The sequence below is a fragment of the Orcinus orca genome, chromosome 6, assembly GCF_937001465.1.
Source record: "Orcinus orca chromosome 6, mOrcOrc1.1, whole genome shotgun sequence".
Lineage (NCBI taxonomy): Eukaryota > Metazoa > Chordata > Mammalia > Artiodactyla > Delphinidae > Orcinus > Orcinus orca.
Window position 1 is genome coordinate 118,877,214 of NC_064564.1, and position 13,533 is coordinate 118,890,746.

The window sequence follows — 13,533 nt, forward strand, 5'->3', positions numbered from 1 at the left end:
CTACTGCCCACCGTCGGAGCTGGGCCGCGAGGCCTCTTCCAGTTTCTGAAGCACACTTTGTGCGTAAGAGACCAGCTCCTGCGAGGAGAACAGTAGGTCAGCCGTTTCCATGGACGGTCTCTGGGCCCACGAGTAACTTCTGTTACTTAATCTGCTTTTCTTTGAAGCGGTCTCACTGCTGCTTCTCTCCAGGGTTTACCTTGTTCAGGTCGTGGACACGGTGATACAGGGAGGGCCTCTTAAAACCACACACGCGGCAACCCCAGTCGCCTCCACACAAACCACTGCTCCGGCCCCTGGACTCTGTGCCACCCAGGTCTGGCTGAGGCAGCCCCCCAACACTCACCAGGCTGGAGGTGAAGCGCCCGTGGATCTCCTCGACCAGGGGCTGGATGCCGCTGGACACCAGCTCTGACAGGATGTCCTCTGCGGGCAGAGCAGAGGGTCCCGAGGCTTAGCGTGTGCCTGGCACGGAGGGTTCCTGCCCCTCCCCCAGCGGTCATAGCCGCTAGCAGGGCGCCTCTTGAACGCTGGCTTCCAGGGAGGGCGTGACGAGGGCAGGGGGGTCCTCACTGTGGGAGGCGAGGTGGGCCAGCAGCATGCAGATGCTCTCCACCACCTCCGGGTCGTCCTGGTGGAGCTGGTACGTCTCCTGGATGAGGGTGAGGCCGCTGCTGCCGTCCTCGGGCATCACCACCTGCAGGGCCGCCAGCTCTGGGCGTGGGCGAGGGGGTGGGTGGGTGACAGTAGTACTGAGCACGTGGGGCAGCAAGAGCCTCAGCTGGCAGGGGACGCCGTGCTGTCCTGCAGCGTGGGGACCACCAAGGCCAGGCTTTTCCTGGCTCTGCATCTGCGGGTGTCCTCTGGTGGGGTGTGCACCCGCCTCTCTCTCCATCCCAGCAGCCCCCAAGGCCAGTGTGCTTGTAGAGAGGGTGCTGGGGACGTTCCAGGGCACCTGCCTGCCCCGTGAGGAGGCCCGTCAGTGCGGGGTTGGGCCTGGCTCCTGGGGGGCTGGGGGCCCGTGAGAGCAGTGACCCGTGATGTCACGTAGTTGTCAGATCCTCCTGGAGCCCAGGGGGAAGCTGACCCTCCAGGGAGTGGACTTAGCCGTCAACAGCCAGCAGGAGGCAAAGCCGAGATTCCCGGCTCTGGGGTCCCGCACGCTCGCTGGGTTCTGACAACCCCGCTCCTTGTTCACTGAGCCACGTGCCTTTTGCTCTTGGGGCTTCAGCACCCCACCCCGTTTGACGGCGGGATCCCGGTGGGAGCGGGGGGTAGGCCCGGAGACCCCGCCCGCTCGGGAGGTTCTCTCCAGGAGTGAAGGTCACCCCACTCCCTGCTTCAGGCCAAGTAGCAGGCAGAGACCCACCAGCCTGCACACCCAGCAGGGGCCGGACCTCACAGGGGCCAAACCACCCCACACGGCGGGCAACCTCTGCCAGGCTCCGGGCCCCGAGTGTCCGTTAGGGCTCGTGGTGCCAAGTCGGGTGCAGAACCTGGGCCGGGGGCTTAGGAACAGCTGGGCTTTGCGTGGAGGCGGAGTTCAGAGCTCTGACTCAGGCTGTTTTCAGAGCCACACCTGGAGGGGAGCCTGCGCACACGCCAAGCTTGTGGGTGGCAGGCAAGGTGGTCACCGTGCAGAGTTGCAGAGAGCAGTGGGAAGTGAGGGTACAGGTCTGTGCGGTGACGTCTGGGCGATGGGACTGTAGGTGTTTCCCCTCCCTGCTTTGAACGTGTGCTGCTTTTGGTTTGGGGCTGCCGGCAGGCGTTGCTGGGGGAGTCTGCCCCCGCCTCCTAGTGGCAGCCCCGGCTGTCCCAGGCTCACCGGACATCTTCGCGAGGCTGGCCAGCGCCTGGCAGGCATTGTTCACCAGCAGGGCTCGGTCCTGGCACGCCCGGATGCTTTGCAGGATTAGGACCACCACCTCTTCCAACTGCTGCTCGCCTATGCAGCCTGCGGGGGGCCACACGTGCCTCGTCTCGAGGGCCCAGGGCCACCTCTCCGGCCCTGGGGCCCCGGGCTGCTCACCCAGCAAGGACAGCAGCCACAGGACTGCACAGCTGGCTTCAGCCATCTCCGCGTCCGTGGGGTAGGTGGCCAGCACCTCAGCAATGAGGGCCGGGGCTTTCTCCCAGGGGGCCTTGTTCACGATGACAGCTGGAACAGGACGGGGTAGAGGAGGGGACACCTACTCCTTGGTGGCGCAGAAGCTGGGGGGGAGGGGCAACCCCCGCCTGCCAGCCAGTCTGTAGGGTAGGAATCGGCAGGGCCCCCAAGGGGAGGTCTGGGAAGCCCTGCGTGCCGGGTGTGGGCAGGCTCTCCACGGTCGGGAGCCCTCTTTTCCTTGGGGAAAATGACCTCCCAGGTGCTGGAGGGCCAAGTGGGGCCTGGAGAGGGAGTGGCACGGCCTGGGAGCACCCCCTTTCTGAATCAGAAGTCAGGATGGTTTGCCCAGTGCTAAGGCCAGCTTGTGGAACCAGGGACTGCCCAGGAAATCCCACGATGTGCGTGAGCTGGAGGGTTCCATGGGCCGGGCACGAGGGGGTCCGAATATGAACCCACCCCTCCCCAGGATACCGGTGCAGCTTCTCCCGTCCACCCTGGCCCTTTGTCTCCCTCTCCTCCCGGCTCTCGGGTGGTTAGGGCGCAGCCCCGGGCCCGCTCACCGTCCACCATCAGAGCCCAGAGCAGCCTCAGGCCGTTCAAGCAGGTGTCCCTGTTCCTAGGGAGGGCGTCCAGGCGCTCCAGGATGCACTCGCACAGCCCGGCCCTCCGCAGCTCGTCTGTGGCCAGTCCTGCAGGTGGGCCCCGGCATTAGGACCACAGAGAACACCTGGAGGAAGCCCTCCCTGGGCGCCACCCCTTCTCTGTGGTCCTAGGGCACTGCAATCCCATGCATCCCACGCCAGTGGTGCCTACTTGGCCAGTTTCATGCCCAGCATGAGACCCAGAAACAAGGGTATGAGCCATCCCCTGGGCCACCGTTCCAGCACCTCCCATCCCATTGCTGGGCTGGGACCGGCCTCTGAGCTTTCCTTCCAAGATGGGACCACGACTGTGTTCTCTCAGGGTGATCACCTGGCATTGTTTGCCAGGTGGTCCCGATTTACAGCTGCTGTCCCAACATGGCTACTCATGGCAGCCCTTTGCACTTCTCGGCGCGGGGTCAATGAAATGTGGTAAATTGCCTGGTGAGTGTAGGGTGGGCTGGGGGCTGCAGGGCTCCAGGTGAGGCCCCAGCTTCCCTTTGGAGAGAACGACGCCCACCCGGTTAGTGGCTGGAGATGGGGAACACGTGTAAAGCCCTCGGTGGTGACCCTCTCCCCACACCGTCCCCCGACTGCTCGCTGGTGGCCTCTGGAGCGGGGCCGGTGGGGCAGCAAGGGCGGGAACCCGAAACACGTCGGCGTGAAGCCCACGGGGGCGCCTGGCTGCGGCCCGTGCATGTTGCCAGAGGGACACGTGACTGTGAACATGGAAGCTGGGGACGGAGCAGCTGTCCCCTCGGGGCATCCCGGCGCTGCCCGCCTGAGCCCTGCGCCCACGGGAGGGCGGCGCCCACCCTGGCTGGCGACGGTGAGCGGGCGGTGCACCGTGACCAGGGGCTGCTGCTCCTTGGGGTGGCTCCGCGCACGCTCAGCGGCACGGGGGCCATGGTGCTGTCGCTCGGCGCCGTGGCCGCTGGGTCCTGCCCCAGTGCTGCGCAGGCCAGCAAAAGAGGCAGGGGAACCCTGAGCTGGGGCCACAGTGGGAAGACAGCGGGCGGGGGCGGGGGCGGGTCTCCGGGGAGAAAGCCGAGGTCGGGGCTCCAGTGCACCGTAAGTGCTTATTGCACGACCGAGCCAAGGACCGGAGGGCTGGGGCCCCTGCCAGGGCTGTGAGCACGTGCGGTGTAAAGCATTACGTGGAAATTCAGCCTAAATATTCAAGTGAGAAAGGCAGTGAAGTATTTCCAGTTTAAAAATCGGAGGCCAGGCCCTCGGGCTCTCAGCTCCAGCCTCTCCCATCCCTCCTCAACTGCCCTCCTGGGAGCCCACGCCTGGGACCCCATCCCACCTGCCTGGGCTCACACCACAGGACCCCTATGACCAGCTCCTCGTTTCGTGCCTAGAGATCAGCCAGAAGGGGGAGCAGCTGGTCCAGGGCCACAGAGGCAGGCCTCGGGTGGTGCCCCAGACTCCTGGCTGCGCCCTGCCTGTCATCCTGGGGTGGGGTTGGGTGCCCAGAGGGTCGGACGCCAGGGCGATGACTGGCGTGGGAGGGCGGGGGTAGGAGAAGCCAGCTGTGCCCGGAGCCCACCTTGGCCCCGGGTGCGGAGCAGCAGGGAGCAGGCACACGGCTGCGCGTCAAGGACCCTGTCGTGCTGCTTCACGGTGCTGACCAACACCTCCGCCAGCTCCGCCGGCCACGGCACACCTGGCAGCATGGGGGGCAGAGTGAGACTCGGCGTACGAGCAGGTGGCGGGAGGGGGTGTGGACCAGACCCTGATGGGAGTCTGCAGGGCGTCACACGTGGGCCCCTGGGTGGAGAAAGTTGGGTGAAGAGGTGTTCTCGTGCACTCTTGGGAGGTGAGAAAGGTGGTGCGTCGACGGAGGGCAATTTGCAGTATCTATGGAAACGTGAAGTATTCACAGCCTGCACATCTAGGAATTTACCCTGCAGAAGCACACAGAACACACGCACATGCCCCGGGGTGGGCTGTGTAACATTGCTTATGATACCGGGGAGTCGGCAACCACTCAAATAGCCAACCAGAGGGATGGTGGCAGGGACGGGGTGGCTATTAAGCATCCATGAACAGCACGTGAGGGGGGCCCCGGGAAGTGGTTCGGATGCCGAGCCCAGCCCCCGCCCACTTGTCTGCTCAGTGAAAGCGGCGGCACAGGAGGAAGTCCGGGCTCCTGTTCCAAGCAGGTGGTAAAGCCGTGCATGCTCATGGGAATGTAAACGGGCGTCAGAAAGTACCAGCCAGGGAAGCTGGAAGGGCCGGGGCACCTGGGGGAAGGCGAGAGGGTGGCGGCTCTACCTTGCTGGTCTTCAGACATCCCCAGGAGCCTCTCCAGGGCCCTCTGCTGGTCTTCGGGGTGGCTGGAGAAGTTCTGCATGACCTCTGTGGGGGACAGGGCAGCACGGGGAGGCGCCTTGGCTCAGGGACCCGCCTGAGGGCCGGGGCACCAGGGGCACATCCGTGAGCACCACTGCACAGGCCCACGTGACCCGGCGCGAGGTGGCGACCTTATCCTCACCTTCCCGGCCGAGCCACCTGTCCAAAGTCGAACCTGGATCTGCCTGAGAGCCCGCCCAGGGGGGTGCTTCCACTCCACACCTCCCTCAGGTAACTCCCTCCAGGGTACTCGGGGCGATGACCTTCAGCTGGACCCAGCTGTCTGCCTCCAAAGCCCATGGCCACGAGACGGGGAGACAGCAGCTGGGCCCTCACGGGTCCCCTTCTCCAGAAAGGGAGGCAGAGGTGGCAGCCCCTTATCACGGGCAGCCCGCGCAGGGAGCCACTGACGGGGAGGAGGGATGGGAGGGCGGAGCCACCCCCGAACTGGAAGATGACCTCCAGATCCATTCTCTGCCCAAGACCGTGGGGGTAGCCCCCAGCCTGGGGCACGCGGAGGAGTCTATCGTGTGTGCCTTTGTGGGGTGGGGGGTGACCAGCCAGCACTGTGCCTGGAGCCTCGGGCCTGCACATGTCACGTTGCACATGGAGCCCCTGGGCCACCTCACCTTCCTGCAGGGCCGTGCCTGCTGGTCCACGGTGGCTGCTGTGCCGGCCCCACATGAGCACCATTCTGGGCACGTAGCAACCACACAGGAGGTGCTGCTCATGGGGAAGGCGCTCCAGGCACCGGGCCGCCACGTGCCGGGCAAGCGAGCAAAAAGTGGGGAGTCTGCGGTGGGGTGCGTGGCAGTGAGGGGCTGTTCGGTGACGTCGAGGACTGTGTAGCCGGAACAGGGGAAGCAGGCGGGGGCCTGGCCACGGAGATGAACTCTGCGCTAGGTAAGCTCGGGGGTATCTGAGCGGGGTGGTGCCCTGAGCAAAGCAGTGCTTGGGATGGACGAGGGGCAAGCCCACCGGCCATGTGTGAGGAGCAGTCCAGGGGACTGGGGGGGGTCACTGCCCCCCAGCTAAAGACAATGGGGTGCCGGGGCCACAGCAGCCTCTGGCGCCGCCCCCTCAGGGCCCCGTCATCACCTAAGATGCTGGTGACGTTGCTTTCTAGCAGCCTGTCGATGATGAAGTCGGGCACCACCTGCCGGTGCGGCATCAGGGCACTGCTGGAGGACCTGAAGTCGCTGCTCACAAACAAGTGAATCACGTCCCTGGGGAGGGGCAGAGAGCCGCCAGCTGGCCCTGCGTCCCCTCTGCGTCCAGCAGCTGCTGGGCCTCCACCTGTTTTGGGCACCCGCTTGGGAGCACCTCTCCCAGCATCACGGTGCGTCCAGCGGGCACCGCAGCAATTCCCGCTCCAGGAGGGGCCGAGGGAGGACAGTGCTGGGCCCTGGCGCTTGCACTCGCGTGGGCCCCTTCCTCCATAACATAGACCCAAAAATCACAATTTCTGGCTGTGTGGGTATAAAGGTGAACATAACCCAGGGTGGGTCATTTTGTTCTTCTGACTTTACATTAGAGTTAAAACGTTTTCCTGGGCCCTGGGCCATGCCTCCCGCACCTGATGGGGAAGCTGGCCCTGTTTGTCTTGCACTCAGAGATGTGGCCACAGTTTGGGACAGCCCACACTGGAGGAGCCATTGTCCATAGATGCAGCGCTTTGTGGTGTTAAAACCCCAAGTGCGTGCACAGGCTGACAGTGAACTGCCACCCCAGGGCCTGAGCTCACCTGATGGTTATTCGATCCGACGGGTCGGCCTGGAGCATCAGAGGCAAAAGGGAACTGAAGATTTCTGCGTCGGGGACCCTCCTCTCCTCCATGGTCCTCAGGACACCCCTCAGGCCGTCGGGGGAACTCCGGATGGACTTCCGCAGAAGCATGGCTTCCGTGCTCTGGGAGGAGAGAGAGGACCACTTGTGCACCTCCTCAGCTAAAGGAAGATGGCCTGACCTCGGGCAGAGGGGAGGCGACGTGGCCGCCGCCGTCAGGAGCGCACAGAGGCCACCTGCGCCCCAGAGTTCTTGTACGAAGAAGAAATGGAAGTTCAGAGAAAAGCAAGTGGCCATCTCACTGGCTGGAGGGAGTAAGGGAACAGCCCTCCGTCCACGGCCGGACTCCCACTGTGGGCCGGTTAGTGCAACCGAACTCAGCTGTTCTTGTCCATAAGGGGGCGCTGTTGGGGGCGGATTTAATGTTACCATCACCATCACCACCACCACACGAGGGCCGAGCAGGCCCAAATGCGGGGTCCTCCGGCGGCTGGGGCAGCGGGGGGGGGGGGGCCTCCACACAGCCCCACAGGCACTCAGCGTGGGCAGGAGGGTGCCAACGGGAAGAATGCGCCCTTTTCAGGGCCAGGGGTGGGCAGAGCCTGGCTCCCTGGGGCTGTGGGGAGCGGGGTTCAGGTGTGGCGGGGAGGGGTGGACGGAAGGCCCCTCACATCCAGGAAGGAGCAGCCGGCCATGTCGAGAATGATGCAGCCCAGGGACCAGATGTCAGATTTCTGGCTGAAGGAGAAGTTGAGGGCTTCGGGGGCCATCCAGGACTTGTGAGAGGGGTCTGTTGGCAGGAGTGAAGTGGGGGATGCGTGAGTCCCATGCTCCCTGGGGAAGCAAGCAGCTTGAAGAATGAGCCCTCCATCACCCTCCTCCAGGGAGGGAGAGACGTGCTGTCCGAGGGGGAAAAGGAAGAGGCCCCTGGTCAGTAAGATCCTGGCCCTTGATCTTCACCAGTGAGGCTGCCCATCTTGGCAGGGGCCCACCAGGCTGGCCGTGTGCGCACCTGTGTCCCACTGCAGCTGCAGAAATAATCGGAAGGGGCGTCTGCCACAAAAGCTAAAATATGCACCCTCCATAAACGTCTTGCCCCTCCCAACACTTAGTCGGGACCTTGAGGCAATGTTCCGGTTGCCCTGCCCTAGTTTCTAAACCTGAACCCCTGGGACTTCCCTGGCTGTCCACTGGTAAAGACTCTGCGCTTCCACTGCCAGGGGCACGGGTTTGATACCTGGTCAGGGAACTAAGATCCCGCATGCCACGCCGCCAATAAATACATACATACATACATACAAAAACAAACCTGAACTCCAGACAGGGAGCCAAAAGAGCAGGGTCCCCGGCCCAGCTCTATCAGTGCCTGCCGCAGGCAGCCCCTCTCTCTCCAGACCGCCATTCCCCAAACAAAGAGCAAAGGGGTGGGCTCCAAGGACCCCTGCCATCTACACCTCCAGTAGATACACCCATCCACTCACCTGCCCGCCCACACCCGCCTCTCCATCCTTCCACCCACCTATCCGCCTGTTCATCTATCTGCATGTCCATCTATCCACTTGTCCATCCACCCACCCACTCATCTATCCATCCATCCATCTATCCACCCATCCACCCATCAAGGACAGCATGCCACTGGTCCCTGCCAGCCCGGGACTCTGGAGTTCTCCACTGGAGAGTTGCTCTCTCCACCCCTGATAGCCGTTATAGGGTTGAAGCCCAGCTCCCTTTGCCCTGTTTTTTTTTTTTTTTTTTGCGGTACACGGGCCTCTCACCGCCGTGGCCTCTCCCGTTGCGGAGCCCAGGCTCCGGATGCGCAGGCTCAGCGGCCATGGCTCACGGGCTCAGCCGCTCTGCGGGATGTGGGATCCTCCTGCACCGGGGCACGAACCCGTGTCCCCTGCATCAGCAGGCGGACTCTCACCCACTGCGCCACCAGGGAAGCCTGCCCTGTTGTTTTTTAAAGGAAGGAAAACTCCTCTCCCCGGACTGCTCACCTTTACCACCTCCTGGGTTATTCTGAGACTCAGTAAAGTAACCCAGCCCGAGCCAATGCCTGCCGTCCACCAGCCCTCCCTCTGTGCGTGTCAGTCTCCTTCCTTCTGAGGCCTTCCTTCACCCTTCTTGAAGGTTAACATTTTCTGAGTGTCTTTTGGACCCTGCATGCCCCCCACTCGGTTGAATGGGCCCTCCCGCAGTGCTCCCCCGCCACCACTGTCCCCTGGCCGGGAGGACGCCAGCCACCTTCCTCTGCACGGACGTTCCACTTGGCTACATCGGTCATGAGTGCGTTGGAGCTCAGGTCCTGCAGTTTGCAGTGGTCGCTGCTGACCAGGGCGATGTTGGAGGGCTTGAGGTTCCTGAAACCGAGAGGCGCGCCCTTCCACCCACTGCCTGGCAGGGCCACGTCCGTCTGTGAACCCTCCGCTCCCGCCACACCCAGGGCCGCCACAGCAGCCCACACCCCTCCTCCTCTCTCCTCAGTAGATGCCCTGTTCAGCCACTTCTTGAATATCGTTTTCTGTAAGCATAAATATACTGTTATTTCAAATGGGAAAAACAAGCCAACTGCAAGTAAGGAAACACCGATCCTCCCGGGGTCCCTCCGCTAACGTCCTTCCAGATCTCAGCTGACATTAACACGGAATCTCGAGCATTTCCTTCCTACATTTGGTTCACACAGTTTTCTCTCCTCCTCTAAATACGGCACTGATCCTTCAGATCAAGATTCTGGAGAATGAAACTGGCAGGTCAAAAGCTCAGCCTGGGAGTGCCCAGAGGCCCTCGGGCGGCCTAATCTCTTCGTCAGTGCTGTTATCTGGTTCTTCCCTTGCACTTTAGAACCAACTGCCCTGTCTGTGCATGGGGAGGGTCGTGGAGGGGGTGATGTTCTCTTTAAGCCAGGGAGGTGCTCTGGGAGGGGGAGGGGCCCATCCTTGTCCCAGCTGCACCTCTCTCCCTTGGGCCCGCGCCCGGGCGCTGCCACCTGGAGGTGCCACCCCCAGGAGGTGCCTTTTCTCCTCAAGCAGCCTGGCCACCCGGTCACCTGTGGATAATGTCCAGCTGGTGCAGGTACTCCAGCGCATTCAACACCTGGCCCAGCATGTTCTGCATCCACTGGGGAAAGGAGAGATGCCAGGACTGGGGGGGCCTGAAAGCTCCCAGGTGGGCCTCCCAGCTGCTCTTAGGCAGGTCAGTGGCCACTCAGAGCAGCCAGCAGGGTCGTGGCCAGTTCCCACCCTGCGTCTTGAAATGGGCCTGAAGTGAGCGACCAACAGCTCAGAGCCAGTGCGGGAGCTTCTGCTGCAGACTGCTTCAAGGCCCTCTGGACAGAAATGCCCTGGTCTCCAGACCCCCCACTCCTGTCTCCAGCAGACCCCGGGGGCCCTGGGGCTCTAGCCCCGCCCGGGTCCCACCCCATGGGTACCAGAGATGCTGAGGTCTGCAGCTGCTACTTGGGGTTTGCCTCTCCAGGGCGTTAGAATGGAAAGAGCCCTGAGAGAGAACATTCTGAAAGCAGTTTGTGTCAGAAACAAGATCCACCTGGTTTCCAGGGCAGTGATGTTCAAACCGTGTTCCTAGGAACCCTGGATTCCACCTGGCGTGTCAAGAGAGGGGCTGAGCAGGCAGGACCCCGGCGTTCCTGCCACGCCACCTTCCACTGACCCCCAGACCCCTGACTGGAGTAGCTCTGCTTTCCTTACTGGGGGTTCTGAGAACATCTTTGTGCTCGACAGGGTTCTACTACAAACAGAAAGTTTGAAACCCACTCAGAGGCTGTCTCTGAGGCCCACTTTGGAGCTGCGTGCCCCTCAGAACACCCCAGCAGGGTCGCAGTGCCTGGAGGCCCAACAGAACAGAGGCGTGTTCAGAGCAAAAGCAGGCAAAATTTATTTGGGGTGGGTCATAGACCTAAATGTGAAAGCAAAATGGATCCAGCTTCAAGGGCAACAGAGGAAAATATCGTCATGACCTTGGGGCGGGGAAGGCTTCTCTAAAGGCTCAGAAGACACCAACCTCAGGCAAAACACTGATGAACCAGAGTTCATTACAATTAAGAAAGTGAACTGGCAAGCCACAGACTGGGAGAGGACATCTGGACACTGTGTCCATAATATATAAAGAGCCACTAAGAATCAACAAGAAAAGACGGACAACCCTAAAGTTTAAATGGGCAAGAGACCTGAACAGGCACAAAAGAAGATATCCAAATGGCCAAAAAGTGCTCACCATGACTACTCAAAATAATTGAAACTAAAATGTAATTTTTAATTAAAATTAAGAAGACTGACACAGTGAAATGTGGGCCAGGATGCAGAGCCAGAAGACTCACAACTTGGGATGAGAATCAACACCGAGTCAACCAACCATCCTGGATAACTGGGACACTGGCTAAAGCAGCACACGCACCCATTCTGTGATCCAATGACTCCACAGTCACGCAGAAAATGAATGCTTAGGGCCATCAAAACACATGCCCAGCAGTGTTCATGGCAGCCCTTCTCCATAATAGCCCCAAACTGGAAGCAACCCAGATGCTCACAGCGCTGGACCAGATACACTGATGGTGACGTGGCCATCTGACAGAGTGGAGACGGATGGTCTCCTGACACACTCACAGGTGGGTAAATCTCAAAGCACTGGGATGAACGCGAGAAACCAGACACAAGCAAACAACATGCTGTAGGAGCCCATCTAGGAGAACTTCAGGGACAGGCAGAAGGATCTCTGGAGGCAGAAGTCAAACCCTGGGTACTGGCTGGGACTGTCTGAAGGTCCAGGAACGCTCTGACCTCATGTGAGGGAGGGGACGGGAGTATCTGCCTATGCAAAACACACCAAGGTGTACACTTAAGCTCTGTGCACATTACGGTGTGCAAATACCTTCATTCATAACTGTCGGAAGAAATGAGACCAGACTCCATCCGTGCCTGCCCCTCTGCCCCCCGCTGTGGGGCCTGTGGCATCACAGGGTCCAGGCATCCCCCAGGCCTGGTGCCCCAGAGAGTCTGTCTTACCTGGGAGTCAATGACTCTCTTTGCCGCCCTCTTCTTCTCAATGACATTCTGGAAGCTTCCCTCGTGGAACTCCATCACCAGGCAAAGGAACAGAGAGGAGATCTGCAGGGGACACAGCCCCTTAGCCAGGTGCCGAGTTCTGGCCTCCAGAGGCCCAGGCCTGGGGGCTTCCGGGCCGTCACCCGCTCCAGGTCTTTCCTCCCAGCCAGGCCACCACCGGCAGTACCTATGGGAGAATGCCCCCTTCTGTGGGGGGGACAGCCCCTCCTGAGCAGCTCCCGCCTCCGCCTCCTCTCTCCTCCCCCCATCCCCCCCACCCCCCATCTACACTAAGCTGCTTTAGGAAAACCTAAAGGGGCGCGGGGTCTCCTGGCCACCGCACACGTAGACCACCATGCCTAGGGCACCGGGCCCTTTGTCCCTTAGGGCTCAGCTGAGATCCACTCCTCCCTCTGAGGGGCCTGCACCCGACAGGACCCCAGCAGCCCCCGTCAGGCCTCTCAGAGCACCCTGCCTTCCCTCCCGCAGTGACATGTCCTCTTGGCTTCTCTGTGTCCCCCTTGAGAGCATGAGGGGGTGCTCAGAAAATACTTGGGGGGACAGGTGGTGAGGGGCCCTCCCCACAGCTTTCCTCAGGGCCCAGCTGAAGGGGAGGGGGCCCCTCCCTCGGTTGTCAGCCCAGATGGGGGTCTGACTGTGGGGTCACACCTGGCCCCCTTCCCCTCCAGCCCCCCGCATCCCCCAGCTCAGCCCCATGTGGAGTAACCGGCAAGCTTCCGGCTCCTTGAAGATGAGAAATCAGCTCGCCAATGGGACCAAGCACGGGGCTCGGGGCGACCAGACCCAGACTGGAATCCTGCTCGGTTGTCGCCAGCTGGTTTCTCCCAGCCTCCACTTCTTCTGGAAAGTGGGACAGTGACCCTCCTATGCAGAGGCTGTGGAGCGCATGTGAGACGATGCCCAGAGAGCTCCCGGCGTGGCCCCATGAGTGCTGCGGCCATTGGCGCTCGGGGGGCACAGCAGGGGGTGCTCTGTGCCCGCCCTGAGTGCCTGCTGGGCCCGCGGGGTCGGCCCTGACCCACCTCACTGTTCCACATGATGAAGAGCTCCTGGTAGATGGAGACGTGGGCATGCTGAAGCTTCAGCAGTGGCATCAACTGCGAGGCGAGGCCAGAGAAAGTGGAGATGTTAGGGAAACACTGCTTCCAGAGGTGCTTCTCTGTCACACGTCCCAACAAAAACCACACGCTTCCAGCTCCGAGCGCGGGCCCAGGAAGGGTGGGCAGCCGGAGGTTAGGGGCCAGACAGCCCAGGGTAGGTCCTGTCTCTGGCATGAGCTGGCTGTGCTGTGTGACTGAGGAGAGGCTCCTCAACCTCTCTGAGCCTCCTAGCCTCATCTGGAAACAGCAGTAACGGTGGTATCTGCTTCACAGGGGTGTCGGGAGGACTAGGTAAGCCGATGTAGGCAGAGTGCCTGGTGCGTTGGAAACAAGCACAGTCCGGGTTGGCTGACAAAGGGGGTGTGGCCAACGGGAGGCCGGCCACTGCGGCTGTGCCCAGGCCACCTGGCCTCCTGGCTGTGTACACTAGAGGTCCCAGGGCCCCTGCCCTGAGCTCAAAGTGC

The 13,533-nt window shown here is 61.8% G+C and overlaps 1 protein-coding gene across 1 annotated transcript in view; it reads right to left on the bottom strand.

The window, feature by feature from the left end:
* Positions 1-13,533, bottom strand: part of STKLD1 (serine/threonine kinase like domain containing 1) — a 19,851-nt gene continuing 6,318 nt past the window's right edge. The window contains exons 5-18 of the mRNA XM_049711873.1: positions 12,992-13,066; positions 11,910-12,011; positions 9,938-10,008; positions 9,136-9,251; positions 7,563-7,681; positions 6,851-7,014; positions 6,205-6,332; positions 5,029-5,112; positions 4,301-4,417; positions 2,668-2,796; positions 1,826-2,158; positions 574-714; positions 347-426; positions 1-78 (exon numbers count right to left, since the gene is read on the bottom strand). Of these exons, the coding sequence (XP_049567830.1) occupies positions 1-78; positions 347-426; positions 574-714; positions 1,826-2,158; positions 2,668-2,796; positions 4,301-4,417; positions 5,029-5,112; positions 6,205-6,332; positions 6,851-7,014; positions 7,563-7,681; positions 9,136-9,251; positions 9,938-10,008; positions 11,910-12,011; positions 12,992-13,066 (1,737 nt within the window). The remainder of the gene's footprint in view (positions 79-346; positions 427-573; positions 715-1,825; positions 2,159-2,667; positions 2,797-4,300; positions 4,418-5,028; positions 5,113-6,204; positions 6,333-6,850; positions 7,015-7,562; positions 7,682-9,135; positions 9,252-9,937; positions 10,009-11,909; positions 12,012-12,991; positions 13,067-13,533) is intronic.